We start from the raw sequence: 14164 nt of genomic DNA, 5'->3' as shown, positions 1-14164 counted from the left end.
TTTTATAAACAATTTTTCTAAATCCTAGTAATGGGGCTATTGATTTTTCTATCTCAAAGTTAATTGCACCTTTCATTGTATTTCATTGCGCCTTTCATTGTATTTTTATCAGGTTCTATTATAACATTACCATTAGTTTCTTCCTTTATTAATTCTGCTATTTCGATTATTTCATATACACCTGGCATAACAGCTAAAATACGGGTATCTGTCCATGTTTCACCTCGGGTATCATATAAGAATTGATTGTTCCTTCTAGTCACATTAAACACCGAATTATAAACAGATATTCTAATTAAGCCTAACTTTGACGAGTTAAGTATAGGTTCACTAAAGTTAAACTTTTCTGTTGGCTTTATCATTCTAAAGTTAAGTGTATGTTCTTCTTTAGTTTTAGTTAGCGTTTCATGTAATTGTTGTAGTTCATATAGAACAAAGTTATCGGACATTTTTTGACCTACAAAAATCGATTTTAATTTGGCACAACTTATGGTTATAATAATGATATACACAAAAGTAAGATTATAATGTATAAACCAAATAATCTAGCAACGATGAATACGGTTAATACTAACATTAATATCATACTCAATAGAGAAGAGAATCATTTAAATTTGCGTGATTCATATCTAGAGATAGAATTTGTTGTATCAGATGATGCTGGTGGTGTATTTGTAACGATGCTAATATTAGATTAGTTAATTATGGTATGATGGCATTGCTTAGTTCAGTTAAAATTGGTGGTAGGACTATTGAATATATAAATCATTGTCATCCTAATCTATTGATGTATAAGTTATTAACTAGTACTGATGATGAATATGAGAGTGGTTTTGTTAGAAATCAAGGTAACAGAGATAGTCAACTTAAAGGTGACGATTTTGCTGCAGAACGAGGTCATATGTATGTGATGATTAAGATGAGAGATCTATTTGGTTTTGTAAATGATTTAGAAAAGATTATATATGGTTTAGGATTTAAACTAATATTAAAAAGAAATAATAGTGATAGAGCTCTATATAGAGTTAATGCTGGTCCTGGTGCAGTTGGTCATGATGATAATATAAAAATTAGAGATATATCATGGTGTGTGCCTACTATTGATCCTAGTAATGACAATAGAATTATTGTGCAAAAGCGTTTAAGTAAAAAGAATAATGTAGACTTTAGTTATTATGAAAGAAAGACATTTAATAAGAATGTACCCAATGCTACTAACTTCTTGTTTGATCTAGGTATGGAAAATGGTATGGAAAGAGCACAATATATAATAGTTGGTTTTGAAAATAATAATGCTAATGAACAAACTCATGATGCAAGTACATTTCATATAATGAATGTTACTGAATGTTATTGTAAGATTGGTAGCGAGTTTTATCCTGAGGATAGATTGAATATTAATTACGGTACTAATAATTATAATGAGGCTTTTAAAGAGATTGTTAGCTTTAATAAAGATTATAATGGGTTACCAGATAATATAAAAACCATATATAAATCATAGAACATTCAAAAGCAGTTATAGAATATAGGTATTTGATACTAAATATCAAAGTGAATATATAGGACCACAACGAATACAACTTAATTTTAAATTTAGTGCTGCAGTTGCCGATTTTATATGTAATGCATTAGTATTAACTAGAAAGGTTGTTAGTGTGAATAGTGATGGAAATAAGATGGTTGATATAGTGTCGTAGAGACTAATGACCGAAGGTCTATAGTACCATAATTATAATTAAAACTATGGCCCTAGACATTATAAGTATTTCTTACTTGTCTTAACAAAACCCCTAGCATAAATAATATCTAGTTTCTTTTTTTTCTCTAGAGCTAAGCCTCCAGCTTTAAGCTTGATCTTAGCCTTGGGCCTAATCTTAGGCTTAGGCTTAGGCTTCATAACAACAAATGGATTATAATTTTTAACTTCCATTTTTTTTATATATAGAAATGAGTTTTTTAAATAAGTTCAAAACTAATTCATATTGTGTTGGTGGTAGACATTATAGTGGTACTAATTATATAAGTGGGGCTATTACTTCAAAAGGTACTAAAATGTTAAAGGGTAATTGTGTTAAATGTAAGAGAAATAAGTCAATGACCGTTAGTGATGCAACAATAGAGGCAGAGGGATTGAAAGATTTCTTTAAAAGTGTTGGTAGAGCTACGGTTAACTTTGGAAAGAAAGTTGCCAATAATCAAGTAAGAGCATTAGAAATAGCAAAGTAAAATAGGAAGTGCAGCTGCATCTAGAAACCCTAGAGCTGCTCTATCAGCCACACCTGATTTAATTAAATTTGCAACTACCTGTGAAGGTATAAAGGTAGTACAAAAAGGAAGAGGGTTATACTTAGGTACCAAGAAGAGATAATTATTTGATTATGATTATGTTATGTTTATGATTATGTTTATGATCATGATTATATTATATTTATGATTATGGTTATGATTCTATTTATATTATGTTTATGATTATCGATAAATATTAATTATAATATTTTTATTACTAAACAAACTATTTTTACTAAACACTATTAACTTTAGTCTTAAAAAATACTCAGCTTGTTTTTCTTGTTTTTCATATATTCTTCATATACTTTAACTAATTCATTATATTCATCATTATTTATTTTATTATCATTCAATGATTTAGTATATAGTTTATTAAACTTGTCGCTAAACTGTTTACTTAAAATATACATTTGTGAATACTTTATAATTTTATTTCTTATTTTAGTATTAATTGTTTTTGATAATGAGCCACAAACAGTTGCTGTAGCAAAAGCTGTTGGTACAGAATAACGTAATCCTATACCTGTTAATGCAACTGATGTTGTTGTTGCCGTTGTTGCTATTGATGATAATACTATTTCTGTTAACTCAGCTAAGTTAATATAATTTTTATATCTACTTAACTTCTTATTATAGTTATTAGTTTCAGTTTCATAATAATATCTAATATCTTTTATAATGTTAATATTGTTGTTAACTTTGTTATTAGCTTGAATCCTTTGATTTATGTTTTGTTCATTAACGGTTGACAAGTTAGGATATAGTAATCTCTCACTCGGTGCTGTTGGATTGGTCATTGACTCCGTCATAGCTTTACTTATTTTCATTAGCAAAAAAACTTTCTATTTCTTTCGTTATATCTTCTTGTTTAAAACCATAATGCTTCTCAAGTCTTGCTTGCTCCGTATTATCAACTAACGTACTTCGTAAAAGTATAGCAATTACATATTGTAATATTGTCCTTTTATTCTTTATAAGTGCTTCATCAACGGCAGAAATAGTCTTTTTATTAATTTCTTTACATTCTTTTAGACCCGTAGTAAACATATCATCTAGTAGTATGTTAGTAATATTTTGATTAAACTTATTATTATCAAATTCTTGTTTTAATGGATTATATTTAGAGATAGTATCAGCAGCAACTTGATTACAAAATTTAACAGTATTTGTGACTTCATTTGCTGATTCAATAAACTCAATAATTAGTTCATCATTAACTTGTGTTTCATTTAGTTGTAATGTTTTAATTGTAACTTGATCAAAGTCACCCTTTCCTAGTTCAGTTGTGTTTCTACTGAAAATGTCTATTTTATTAGAAGAGGATAATAAGTTATTGTCACAATACTCTTTATTAACAACATCTTTTTCATCTGTAGGAGGATGTACATTCGTAATTTTATAGGTATCCTTCATATCAATATTATCATTACCTTCTAGGAATTAACCACGAACCTTACTTAGTGTTAAGTTGTTTCCATTCCCCACATGAGGTTTCGCTTGGTTAAATCTATTTCTTGTCATTATTTATATTAAGAAATATATTTAATGATTCTAAAACTTTATTATTAGATTCAAAGTCAAACTCGGATTTTAATAGTTCCTGTTCATAGTATTTACCTTCTATTATCTCTCCATTAAAATCTTCTATTTTATATGTTGGTGGTTGTGTGTGTGAACTTCATTAACTTTAAACAATTCTCTGTTCCAATTAGAAGTGTTACCTTTAGAGAAGATATTACGTTTATCTGCATTTCTAACATAATCACCAACTTTAAGTTTGGGTGTTGCTTTGGTAGAATTAACATAGTATTTAACCTTATCGGGATTATTAGAAGCATCAACAGGTGTCATATTAATAGTATAGTGAATGTTTTTGTTATATGTTATGACTGCATCATTTAATATATTTACCCAATTACCATCACCATTGATGAACATTGGTTCATTTATTATGTGTAATAATGTTCTATTAAAACTCTCGATGAATACAGCATTTAAATCGATATAAGTAGAATATAGTTTTGTTTCATATTCTTTAAGTAAACATTTAAAAGTTTTATTGTAAAACTCACTACCTCTATTTACCCATAAATTTTCTGGTTTTCTATGTTCAGAGCCACCATAGGGACTTTCATAGCCACCTTGTGGATGTTCACTTAAAACTAATTTAAAAAAATTAGTTATAGATAAACCAGATTTTTTTTTTAATGGAATAGCCCATGCACATTTTGTGAGTATATCTATAACAGTTAATATAAACTTATAATTATTATTGTATTTACTTAGAGATGATTTGTCTATCAAATCAGCTCACCATGTTTCATCTTTATATAATGGTATTATTCTTTCTCTTCTACACTTTGTTATTTGGGGACTGAATACTTCTTCAGCTAATAGTTGTTGTTGTTGTTTTTCCATCATTATTCATTTACCATAATTAAAAACAAAATTATCTAGTTGCTCATGATTAATAATATTCAGAGATAATAGTTGCTTAGATATATCTAGCATTTCATCATATAATCCATCATTACCAGCTTTTTTTTCTAGTATTAATAATTCTAGTCTTTCTATTAAGTTAATTGGGTTAGGGTTGCTTTTTAAACCCCTACCATTTACATCATCTTTTACCCCTATTATACGTTTTATTGCTCTATATCTAGCACTTTTCTTATCCCCTTTTCCTAAATCATATCCAATATCAAATAAAAACCTTTTAATTTTGTTTTCATGTTCCTTGATTTCACCATATTTTATAATTGGGTCAGTAAGAAAGTTTATAAACACATCTGAAAATTCATGTATATTATCCTTAACTATAAATAAATTTCCCTGGTAAATTAGTTTAACACCGTTCATTTCAAATTCACCAATATCTAATTTTCCGAACCTTAACTTTAATTGAGGGTTAGATTGAACTGACATTAAAATAGTAATTTGAGCTGTGTCTTTATCTACTAAAAGTCTTGGTTTATCTCGAGCTTCCTCTACAGCTTTGCCATTGGACTTCATTAATGCTTCATTAAATTGGAGGCCAGCTTGCTGCATCATCTTAGTTTGTCTATCTAACTCTTGATTTTTCCAATCTATTGCCCTTAATGTTTGTTCACTTAATGCTAGTTTGTGTTCATTGTTGGCATTTAAAGTTTTAGTTAAAGGATCAAATAAATCTTCTATTTCACCATAATATTCCTGTTGTTTTAATTTATCTTCTAACCTATTCTTTCTGTTTTGTTTTTCTAGATAGTTTAATTCTATAAGTTCATCTAGCTTAGTCATTTTTTATATAAAAATATTATACTAAGTATGAATTGGATCTATAATTATAATTAAAATAACTAATTATAATAACTCATTATATAATATAATAGCTGCTTCTATTAATTTTCTATTGCTATCTATAGTTAATTCTTTAATATCATTAATCATGGAAAGGACGAAGTACTTGGTACCTCAACCTGCTTGGCTTGCCACAGACGAAATTTGTTCGCAGATCAGTTTATCTACATCCTTATCCTTATCCTTATCCTTATCCTTATCTTTATCCTTATCCTTGTCCTTATACTTATCCTCATCCTTATCCTTATCCTTATCCTTATATAGTTTCTTATTCGGAGAAGCCGCTTGGCTTGCGTTCTCGGATCTTATTTAACAAATCCCTTTTAAATAAATATAGTTCCTTATCATGTGGATAACTTTTTATATTGTTTACATAAAACCTTTTATCATCAAATCTATTTAAACTAATCTTACTTGTTTTTTTTGTTGTCATGCTATCCCCAATTTTTTGTATTCTGCTTTCATCTACTGTTCTCTGTGTATTATTCATTATTGCATCATAATAATCTATGTGCCTAGCATTATTATGCTTCTTTATTCCTTTTTCTTTAGTGTTTTTAGGATAAATTTTGAAGCTATATGTTTTGGGGGACAATGCTATAAATTCCTCAATAATCCTACTCCCCAGATCGTGCTTAGACTTGCCGGGGACTTTATTATTAGTTTTTATAGGTATTGATGTCTAGAGGTTTTCATAGGTTTTTATAGGTATTTATGTCTAGATTACTGAAGTCCATATGCTCATCACTATCTTTACCTTCACCATAACTTAATACGAAACTGTGCGTATCCAAATAGTGAACTGTTAGATCTGTTAGGGATGGTTTGAGAATATTATCGAATACATCAAACATATGTAATTTGTTAAGTTCGAGTATTGTTACTCCTACATATACAGGTGAGCTATATTCTGTTTTTTCTTTACATATTCTATTTGGCTATAACCTCTATATCTAGTCATATTCTTCAATGTTGGTTTACTTACACTTTTCATTATCTTTTCTTCATCATGCAAGAACTTGCTTTGAAAGAAGTGTAGAGAATTCATGCACATTCTTCCATATAGGGAGTTATTCATTAATTTCCTTACATCCTTTTCTGCTTCAGTTTTAGCTGTTGCTCTTTTATTTGTATTGTTTTTTTATAATCACTCAATTATATAATCTTGTTTATATTTAATTACTCTATGTATTTTTGTTACTTTTACTCCCATCTTAACATAGAATTTTAACATCCTATAATGAACCATATATTCTGTTTCGTTGTTTTGGTCTAAGATTAATTTCTCTGATCTTGCCTTGCCTCCATCTCTTTCTCTGTAACCTAATTCATTATCATTTATCTTTCTCTTATTAGGCATTAGTGCTAACTGTTCTGTTCTCTCTTTACATTCATTAAAATGATCAATATCACAAACTATATAGTAACCATGATCACTATCATCTGGAGTATTCAATATACGCTGAAGTGTGGTTTCCCATGCATCTAGAGTAGTAGTAGTAATAAGGAAGTCCTTTTGCCTCATTGCATAGCCATATGCAATGATGCATATGATGCAAAAGGTAGCTTTTGCATCATTGCATAACCATATAGGTCGTTTGCGTCTATGTACCAGATGGATCTTTGATCATGCTCTGCCATATTATTACTATTAACATATCTATCACCCATTACTCCACATATACCACCACTTTGCTCCAACAAAATCATCTAGCATTTGTTTATCTTACAATGTATCTAACCTAACTCCGCTTGACATTAACCAACAATCAAAACTATAACCCGGTAGACTAACGTAATAAAGTGGGTTGAGCTTGAATTCTTTCATACTTAATTTGACATATTCATTCATGCAGTAATCTAATAGTTCCACATCATTTTGTAAACCCTCTATTGTTAGATCTTTACCAGTTTCATGACTGTTGTCTTTATTAAAGATATATACTTCTTCTTGTGTTGATAATTTATTATGTAGAGAGGATTTGAAGTCTTCTATTTTTAGATTACCTATAACTTCTTGGTAGGTAGCTTTGCTACCCTTGGTAGTGGAACTACCATACGACTTCGTCGTGGTGCCCAATTGGTTTGAATCCAAACCAAAGTTTTCATATGTATATAATGTTTTAATTTTACATCCGTATATCTTTGCCATTTGATCTAGAGGCATAGCTAAGAAGTTATAACTATCTAAGAAGTTGAGACCACCAATGCTAAACATCTTAGACTTACCAGCAGCTAGTAGTATGTTATCTACTTTTCTTTTCTCATTATTGTGTTTGAAGAGTTCACTGTATAGTAGGTTGAAGTCATAGCCAGAGCCATTATGGAATATTACTGGAATGAAGTTTTAATGTTTGTATCTTAGATTACATATTTTACATGCTGGTCCTCTATATTTACCAGTTTCATAACAATGATCTCTTACTTTATTGATACATGTTTTGCTGCAGATATGACAAGTGTTATTAGTTTCATGATATAATTTATCTTCTTCTGAGAATATCATCTTTTCATTATGTTTGAAATTATTCTCTGTTTCTATTTCTAATATATCTCTAGCAAATCTTTTGATGCAGCCTAGACCGAAGTAGTGCTTGAAGCTACCTTGCCAAGTGTAACCCACAGCTATTGGAATATGTTCACCTATTACATATTTACAATCATTAATTGAGACTTCAACAATGCAACATTCTATATCGGCAGTTATGATATTTTTTATATTCTGACGTTTGTGATCATTTATAAAAGTAATATGTTTTTTCTTAGGACAAACAATCTCTGATTTGAATGAGTTGTTGCATTCGTGTTTATCATATTTAATTTGTGAGTTAAACCAATAGGTACACCAATCGCAATAATAATATTTAATGTTATTTTTATTTCGGCGATCTAACAGGGTTTCTATATTTTTTATTAGGGCACAGTGTTCTATTTGACCATTACTCCAAACTAGTATTCTTACATCTCTTCTATCTGTATTAGATTCATCCACTTGTTTAAACAATTCTACTTTACCTCCACCACAAGGGGTGTATAACCAAACATTAATATTGTATAATTTCTGTATTCTTAATATATAGCCAAAGTCATTTTCATGTTGTTGTCTTGGTTCAATTAGTTTATCTACATATTTACCTTCTCGAGTTGCATTACCTATGACTGGATGTAACCATGCGGTGATAGTTAGTTGCAAGCAGTTGTATTTATAACTTCGTATATTTAATATCGATTTAGAGTTTTTGAGATCAGCTGGTAAATCTATATGGGTACCAATAGATGCTTTAGCTGGTTCAATGTTTAACTGAATACTTTTTATTCCAAGAAAATAGAAATCATAACCATAACCTTCATATATTTCCTTTTCAAAGTTTAACCATCCGTGAAACAGCTTCGCCGATTGTTTGAAGTCATTGTAATCATATATTGCGTTATTAATAATATAGTCAGTATTGAAAAATATTTTAGTAGTTTTAAGTTTTCTTTGGTTCTTTTTATACTCAAACTCGGCTGTGATGTTATATTAATAACTCTTAACTCTTCTGAACTGCTAAGAGTTTTTAATTTCTTCTAAAGAGTAATTAGTTGCTTCATCTATATCTTCAATGTAATTCCCACCTTTATCTGTAATATAAAACTCTCTCATTATCTGACTGGAGTTTATATCAAAGTATTCTGTGTTTTCTAGATACTTACGATTATGACTATATGAGTGAGTAGTTAGAGCTATTTTATTCCTAAATTCTTCATGACATTCATATCCGTGAAACGGCTTCGCCGATCTAATTTTAGAGTATGTGTTGTTTTCGGTTTTTGGCTTTAGTTTTAATAATATAATAACCTTCATCCGAATTATACGCCCTCTGCGAGATTTCTTCTTCTTCAGACTCAAACATTATCTCCAATAGTTCCTTATGTTTGAGATCGTATGATTGATGTCTGTATAAACCCTTCTTTGTTTCAAAGGATAAATTACAGACATCGCCGAAGTTTATGACACTAGTTTTAGTTGATTGAGACATGATGTATTTATTTAGGGAAATAATCAAAAAATAGTTTTTCGAAAAATGAAAATGAAATGCAATAAGTGTATAAATAAACCTTGGAAAGAATGTTGTAATAATTGTAAAGAATTAGAATATTTTTGTTATGTATGTAAAAATATGGATAAAATGAAAGATTATATAGAACATTTGCGATATCATTATTCTGATTCTGATCAATATCTAACATGTAGTATGTGTAAAGTTTATAAACAAATATCTTTATATAGATTTAGAAATAGGAATTGTAAACTATGTATTTATCTTCATAGATATAGATATGGTCATACTAGAAGTCAATTCAGAGAGCATGTTTATAAGTATAATATTCAAAAAGCTAAATCTTCTTCTTTTAATTTATCTGTCATGCAGTTTTTGGGTTTTATTGATATTTTAGATTTAGACCTTTTTTCTTAATTAATACCAGATTTAGAATAAATAATAAGCTGGTTTTTTATTCAAGTTACACAGAAAAACACTAATTACTGTGTTTCCACCGATCTCAGTGTTTTTTGACTGTATACCCATCACAGTGTGTCCCATATACGGTCTCACAGCAGGGATCATCTTTTTTAAGAACTGTGAATTTGGTTTTTTTATCTCACTTAGTTTCATAGTAATTCACATCAAAGTCGAGGGACGTTCACTGGAGTTAGTGAGGATGGAACCCCAAAACCTTCCGTTTGCTAAAGCAACTTAACTAGACTCGATGATTTAACCACTACACCAAGTGAGACAGAAAGTTTAAGTTTTAGATTGATTAAATATTGATTAGAGAGCATATGAAAATTTTTATTATTTTAATATTTCTTGCAATTTTTGTTCAAGTTTTCTTTTTTGTTCAAGTTTTTTCGCAAGTTTGTTCACGTGCTTGTTACACGGTCTCACTAGTTTTATACTAGTATCTGGGGACGTCCACTGGAGTCAGTGGGGATAGAACCCAAACTATCCGTCTGATAACGACTAATTACCAGCTTAACTCGACACTAGTGGTTTGCACCAAGTGAGACAAGATATGATAGATTTAAAATATTAAAAAAGTGAATATAGAGAGAATATATTGTATTGGATAAAACAAGGAAATCAACAAGTAGTAAAATTTGGCCCTATTCGACATGCGCGATTAGCGTTTGGAGAACAGGCCAAATTTTGCTTGTCGTTGATTTCCTTGTTTTATCCACTACTCCCTGGATCGCACTAAAATTTTTTGAATGAAAAAAAGAATGCCAAAAACTGATGAGTGCATGTTCGACTAAACATTCTCTCTAGAGCGCTCACTGGAGTGAACGCGTTCAACGAGGATAACCTCAACCTCAATTGAGTTCAGAAGTTCCAAAACGTTAAACGCAGGAAAAGTCGCTTCTAACATTTTGCTTTGCTTTGGAAAATTTCACGCCTAGAAATATGGACCATTGCTGAAATTCCAAAACAAAATCAATCTTTAATTACTGGGTGACTGGCACCCTTCAATCAATATTTTCATTGAGCAGTTTTTATTGAATTAAAATGTACCAACTGGCATTTCATCAGAGCCAACACCCAAAAATATCTATACTTGAAATTAATACTTTATAAAAATTTTGTTTACAACTTATTTGAATAAAACTGGCAATAGGCCTGGACATGAACGCAAGAAAGTCTGGACATACGCACTTTTGAACGCACGAAGAACGCCCAAAAATTTTTGGCCGCACGAAATTCTGGACATAGATGTTTTTGAACGCACGATAGTCTGGACATGAATGCACAAATTTTCAAAATTTGTGCACACGAATTTTGGTTTGGAACGCACGAAAGTCTGGACATAGGCAATTTTGAACGCACAAAAGTCTGGAAATGGGGATTTTTGAACGCACGTTGAACGCACGAAACATTTTGAACGCACGAAAGTCCAGACATAAGCACTTTCCGTCTGGGAGGGTCTGGACATAGACACTTTCCGTCTGGGACGGTTGGGACATACCGATTTTCCGTCTGGGATCTCAGCCTGGGACACACATATGAACAGAACAATTAGATATTGATTAAAAAGCTGAGCTGGGTTTTAGATAAAAAGTGGTCAATTGAATGATATCATATATATATATATATATATATATATATATATGTATATATATATATATATATATATATATATATATATATATATATATATATATATATATATTGTTTTTTTGGGGGGGGGCTCTATAATCAATTTTGAAAAATGAACAATAATTGAACCTCAGTGGTCAAAACGCAAAGAAAGTTTATTTAGATTATGATCGTAATGTTTATTTAGATATTGGCATGCATGATCTGGAAAAAAATCTTTTTTACCATTTTTTATTCATAAATTGATGGTCTAGATTTATTGGAATAACTGAGTAAACTATTGATGAAACTATCGACTATTGAGCCCATTTTGCCGTGCATTAAGGCAGAGCTTTTTATAAGGAAGGGAGCTTCTATTGGCTCAAATGCTTCTTTAGAGAGGACCTCTTTGAGTTTTGCTGTTAGATTGGTCTTAAGAGTTTGCGCCAGGTATTAGGACGCTATAAGCTGGTGGACTAAGCTTGAAATAAAGGAAATACTACAATGCAAAGAACAGTTCACTGTTAAACAAAAAACAGCAAAACTAACCACTGTTTTGACCAAGACATTTTCCTTCTGCAATTCATCAATGTTGCTGGTTTTCTCTTTCAGCTCCTGGGTTAAGGTCTCATTTTGCAGCTTTAGCTCTTCAACCCTCTTGTCACCAGTACTGCCCTCGATCTGATACTTACTCAATAGGGCTTCCTTCTCTTGAATCAAGATATCCTTAGATCTCATCGCCTCCTGCAGTTGTCTGATCATTGTATCTTTTTCCATTATCACATTGACGTAATCATTGCCTAAAAAGGAAGTGTCCGTTGTGAAACTTCTGTTCAACTTTGATTGAAGTTCGACAATTTCCTGTTCCCTCTGGTCCAATTTTTCCTGTAGAGATAGAACTAACTTATCCTTCACGGTCATCATTTCTTGCGCATCGAGATCATTTTCCTTTTTTTTCATCATTGACTCAAGCAGAGCTCCTCTTTGTTCAACCTGAGTTATTAACTTTGTCTGAAGTTCTTTCCTCTCGTTCTCTGTTGAGATGACTTTTTCCTTCGTTTTGGTGAGATCTTTTTCTAATTGATCACAGTGGGCGCTGAGAGCGTCTTTCACTTTTTGGTTATCCTCTGCCAGATTTCTGTACTTCTCCACCTGAACCTGAATCAACAGAGATTTATTATTATTCTTTTCATCTCGGTTTAGAACTGAGACTAAATAATCTCAAGGCAAGTTACCCAGAGATCCAAATTATCCAACATTTCCATAATTTTTGGCCCCAATATTATCAACATGAAAAGGCTACAACTTCAATCCATAATAAGGAACAATGGAGTTTAAATAAAGCCAGCAGATCGCGCGTATAACCTTTTATCCGGCTAAGTTGCTTTATTAACTTAATTTCTCGATGAATATGGCTCAAAAATAGCAAAAAACAGCCTTTGGAGCTTAGAAATGTGTGCAAAAAATCTGAAGCTTTTGAGCAAACATTTCACATGCTACATTTTATACAAATTTATCATTACGGGCGTCTACCGGTACCAAATTTTTCAGTAAATTTACTCGTTTTTGTTTCCAGATTTCATTTTTTCTATGTTAGTACATTGTTTTTGGACGAACATCGCAAACGAAAAGGCGGTGCCTTATATGGAAATTCCAGTCAGAGTTTTTCACTTTTAAACTGAAAGTTGAAAAGTGAAAACTGCTTTCCACAGCAAAAAATATTTGACGGAAGCGCGTTTCGCAAAATAACAAAGCGGCAGATTATTTGCTGTAAAATTGCTCAATTTAGTAACATTGATGTAACGGCTGCTCGCTTATCAAAAACAAGGAAAGTTTTGTACCACCCAGTTCATTTCAGCGGTTTCAAATCTCTCCGGATTTTTTGTTTTTGCAGTTAAATTTTGTATTATCCGCCATACTGCAGATTACCGTTGCATTACTTGTTGCTCTATTAGTCTTAATAACTAATCGCTCAGCTTTGCTGTATAAAAACTTGTTTCTCTCAGAATAACAAAATAATTCAGATTGAAATAATCAAATTTTTGCTTAAATTTTGGTTTATAACTCAACTTATAATTCAAAATTGCAAAATCTCAGATGTACAGCTCAAGATAACTGTCTTAGCAACTGATTGGGACAATATTTTTCTATAATCGAAAATTCAATTTTTTCGGAGACCTCAGCGCAATAATCAGAGTTAACAAATGCACTTTTTGCTTTTCGATAGACTTAATTGATCAATAACGCAATTAATAAACTATGCTAGGCTTCGTTAAAGCCAGTAAGCGAAACTGACTTTATGCTTTGCTCAGAGTTTCTCTTACTTAGGAACTTTGTACCTCAGAAAAAAAAGTTTTGAGAACATCAATTTTAATTCTCCTTTCAACCATTCAAAGTTAAGTTAAAACTGTACAATCACT

At 30.8% G+C, this 14164-nt stretch overlaps 2 protein-coding genes across 2 annotated transcripts in view; one reads left to right on the top strand and one right to left on the bottom strand.

Moving 5' to 3' along the window:
- The window catches only part of LOC142339444 (uncharacterized), a 512010-nt gene that overhangs the window by 274243 nt on the left and 223603 nt on the right, over positions 1-14164 (top strand). The window lies entirely within an intron of this gene.
- The window catches only part of LOC142340076 (uncharacterized), a 28811-nt gene that overhangs the window by 5939 nt on the left and 8708 nt on the right, over positions 1-14164 (bottom strand). Inside the window, exon 2 of the mRNA XM_075390488.1 lies at positions 12294-12902. Within this exon, the coding sequence (XP_075246603.1) occupies positions 12294-12902 (609 nt within the window). The remainder of the gene's footprint in view (positions 1-12293; positions 12903-14164) is intronic.

This window comes from Convolutriloba macropyga, chromosome 5 (genome assembly GCF_964194025.1).
Source record: "Convolutriloba macropyga chromosome 5, txConMacr16.3, whole genome shotgun sequence".
Classification (NCBI taxonomy): Eukaryota; Metazoa; Xenacoelomorpha; order Acoela; family Convolutidae; genus Convolutriloba; species Convolutriloba macropyga.
Note: the sequence above shows the minus strand (reverse complement) of the source record. Positions and strands in the feature narration are given on the sequence as shown.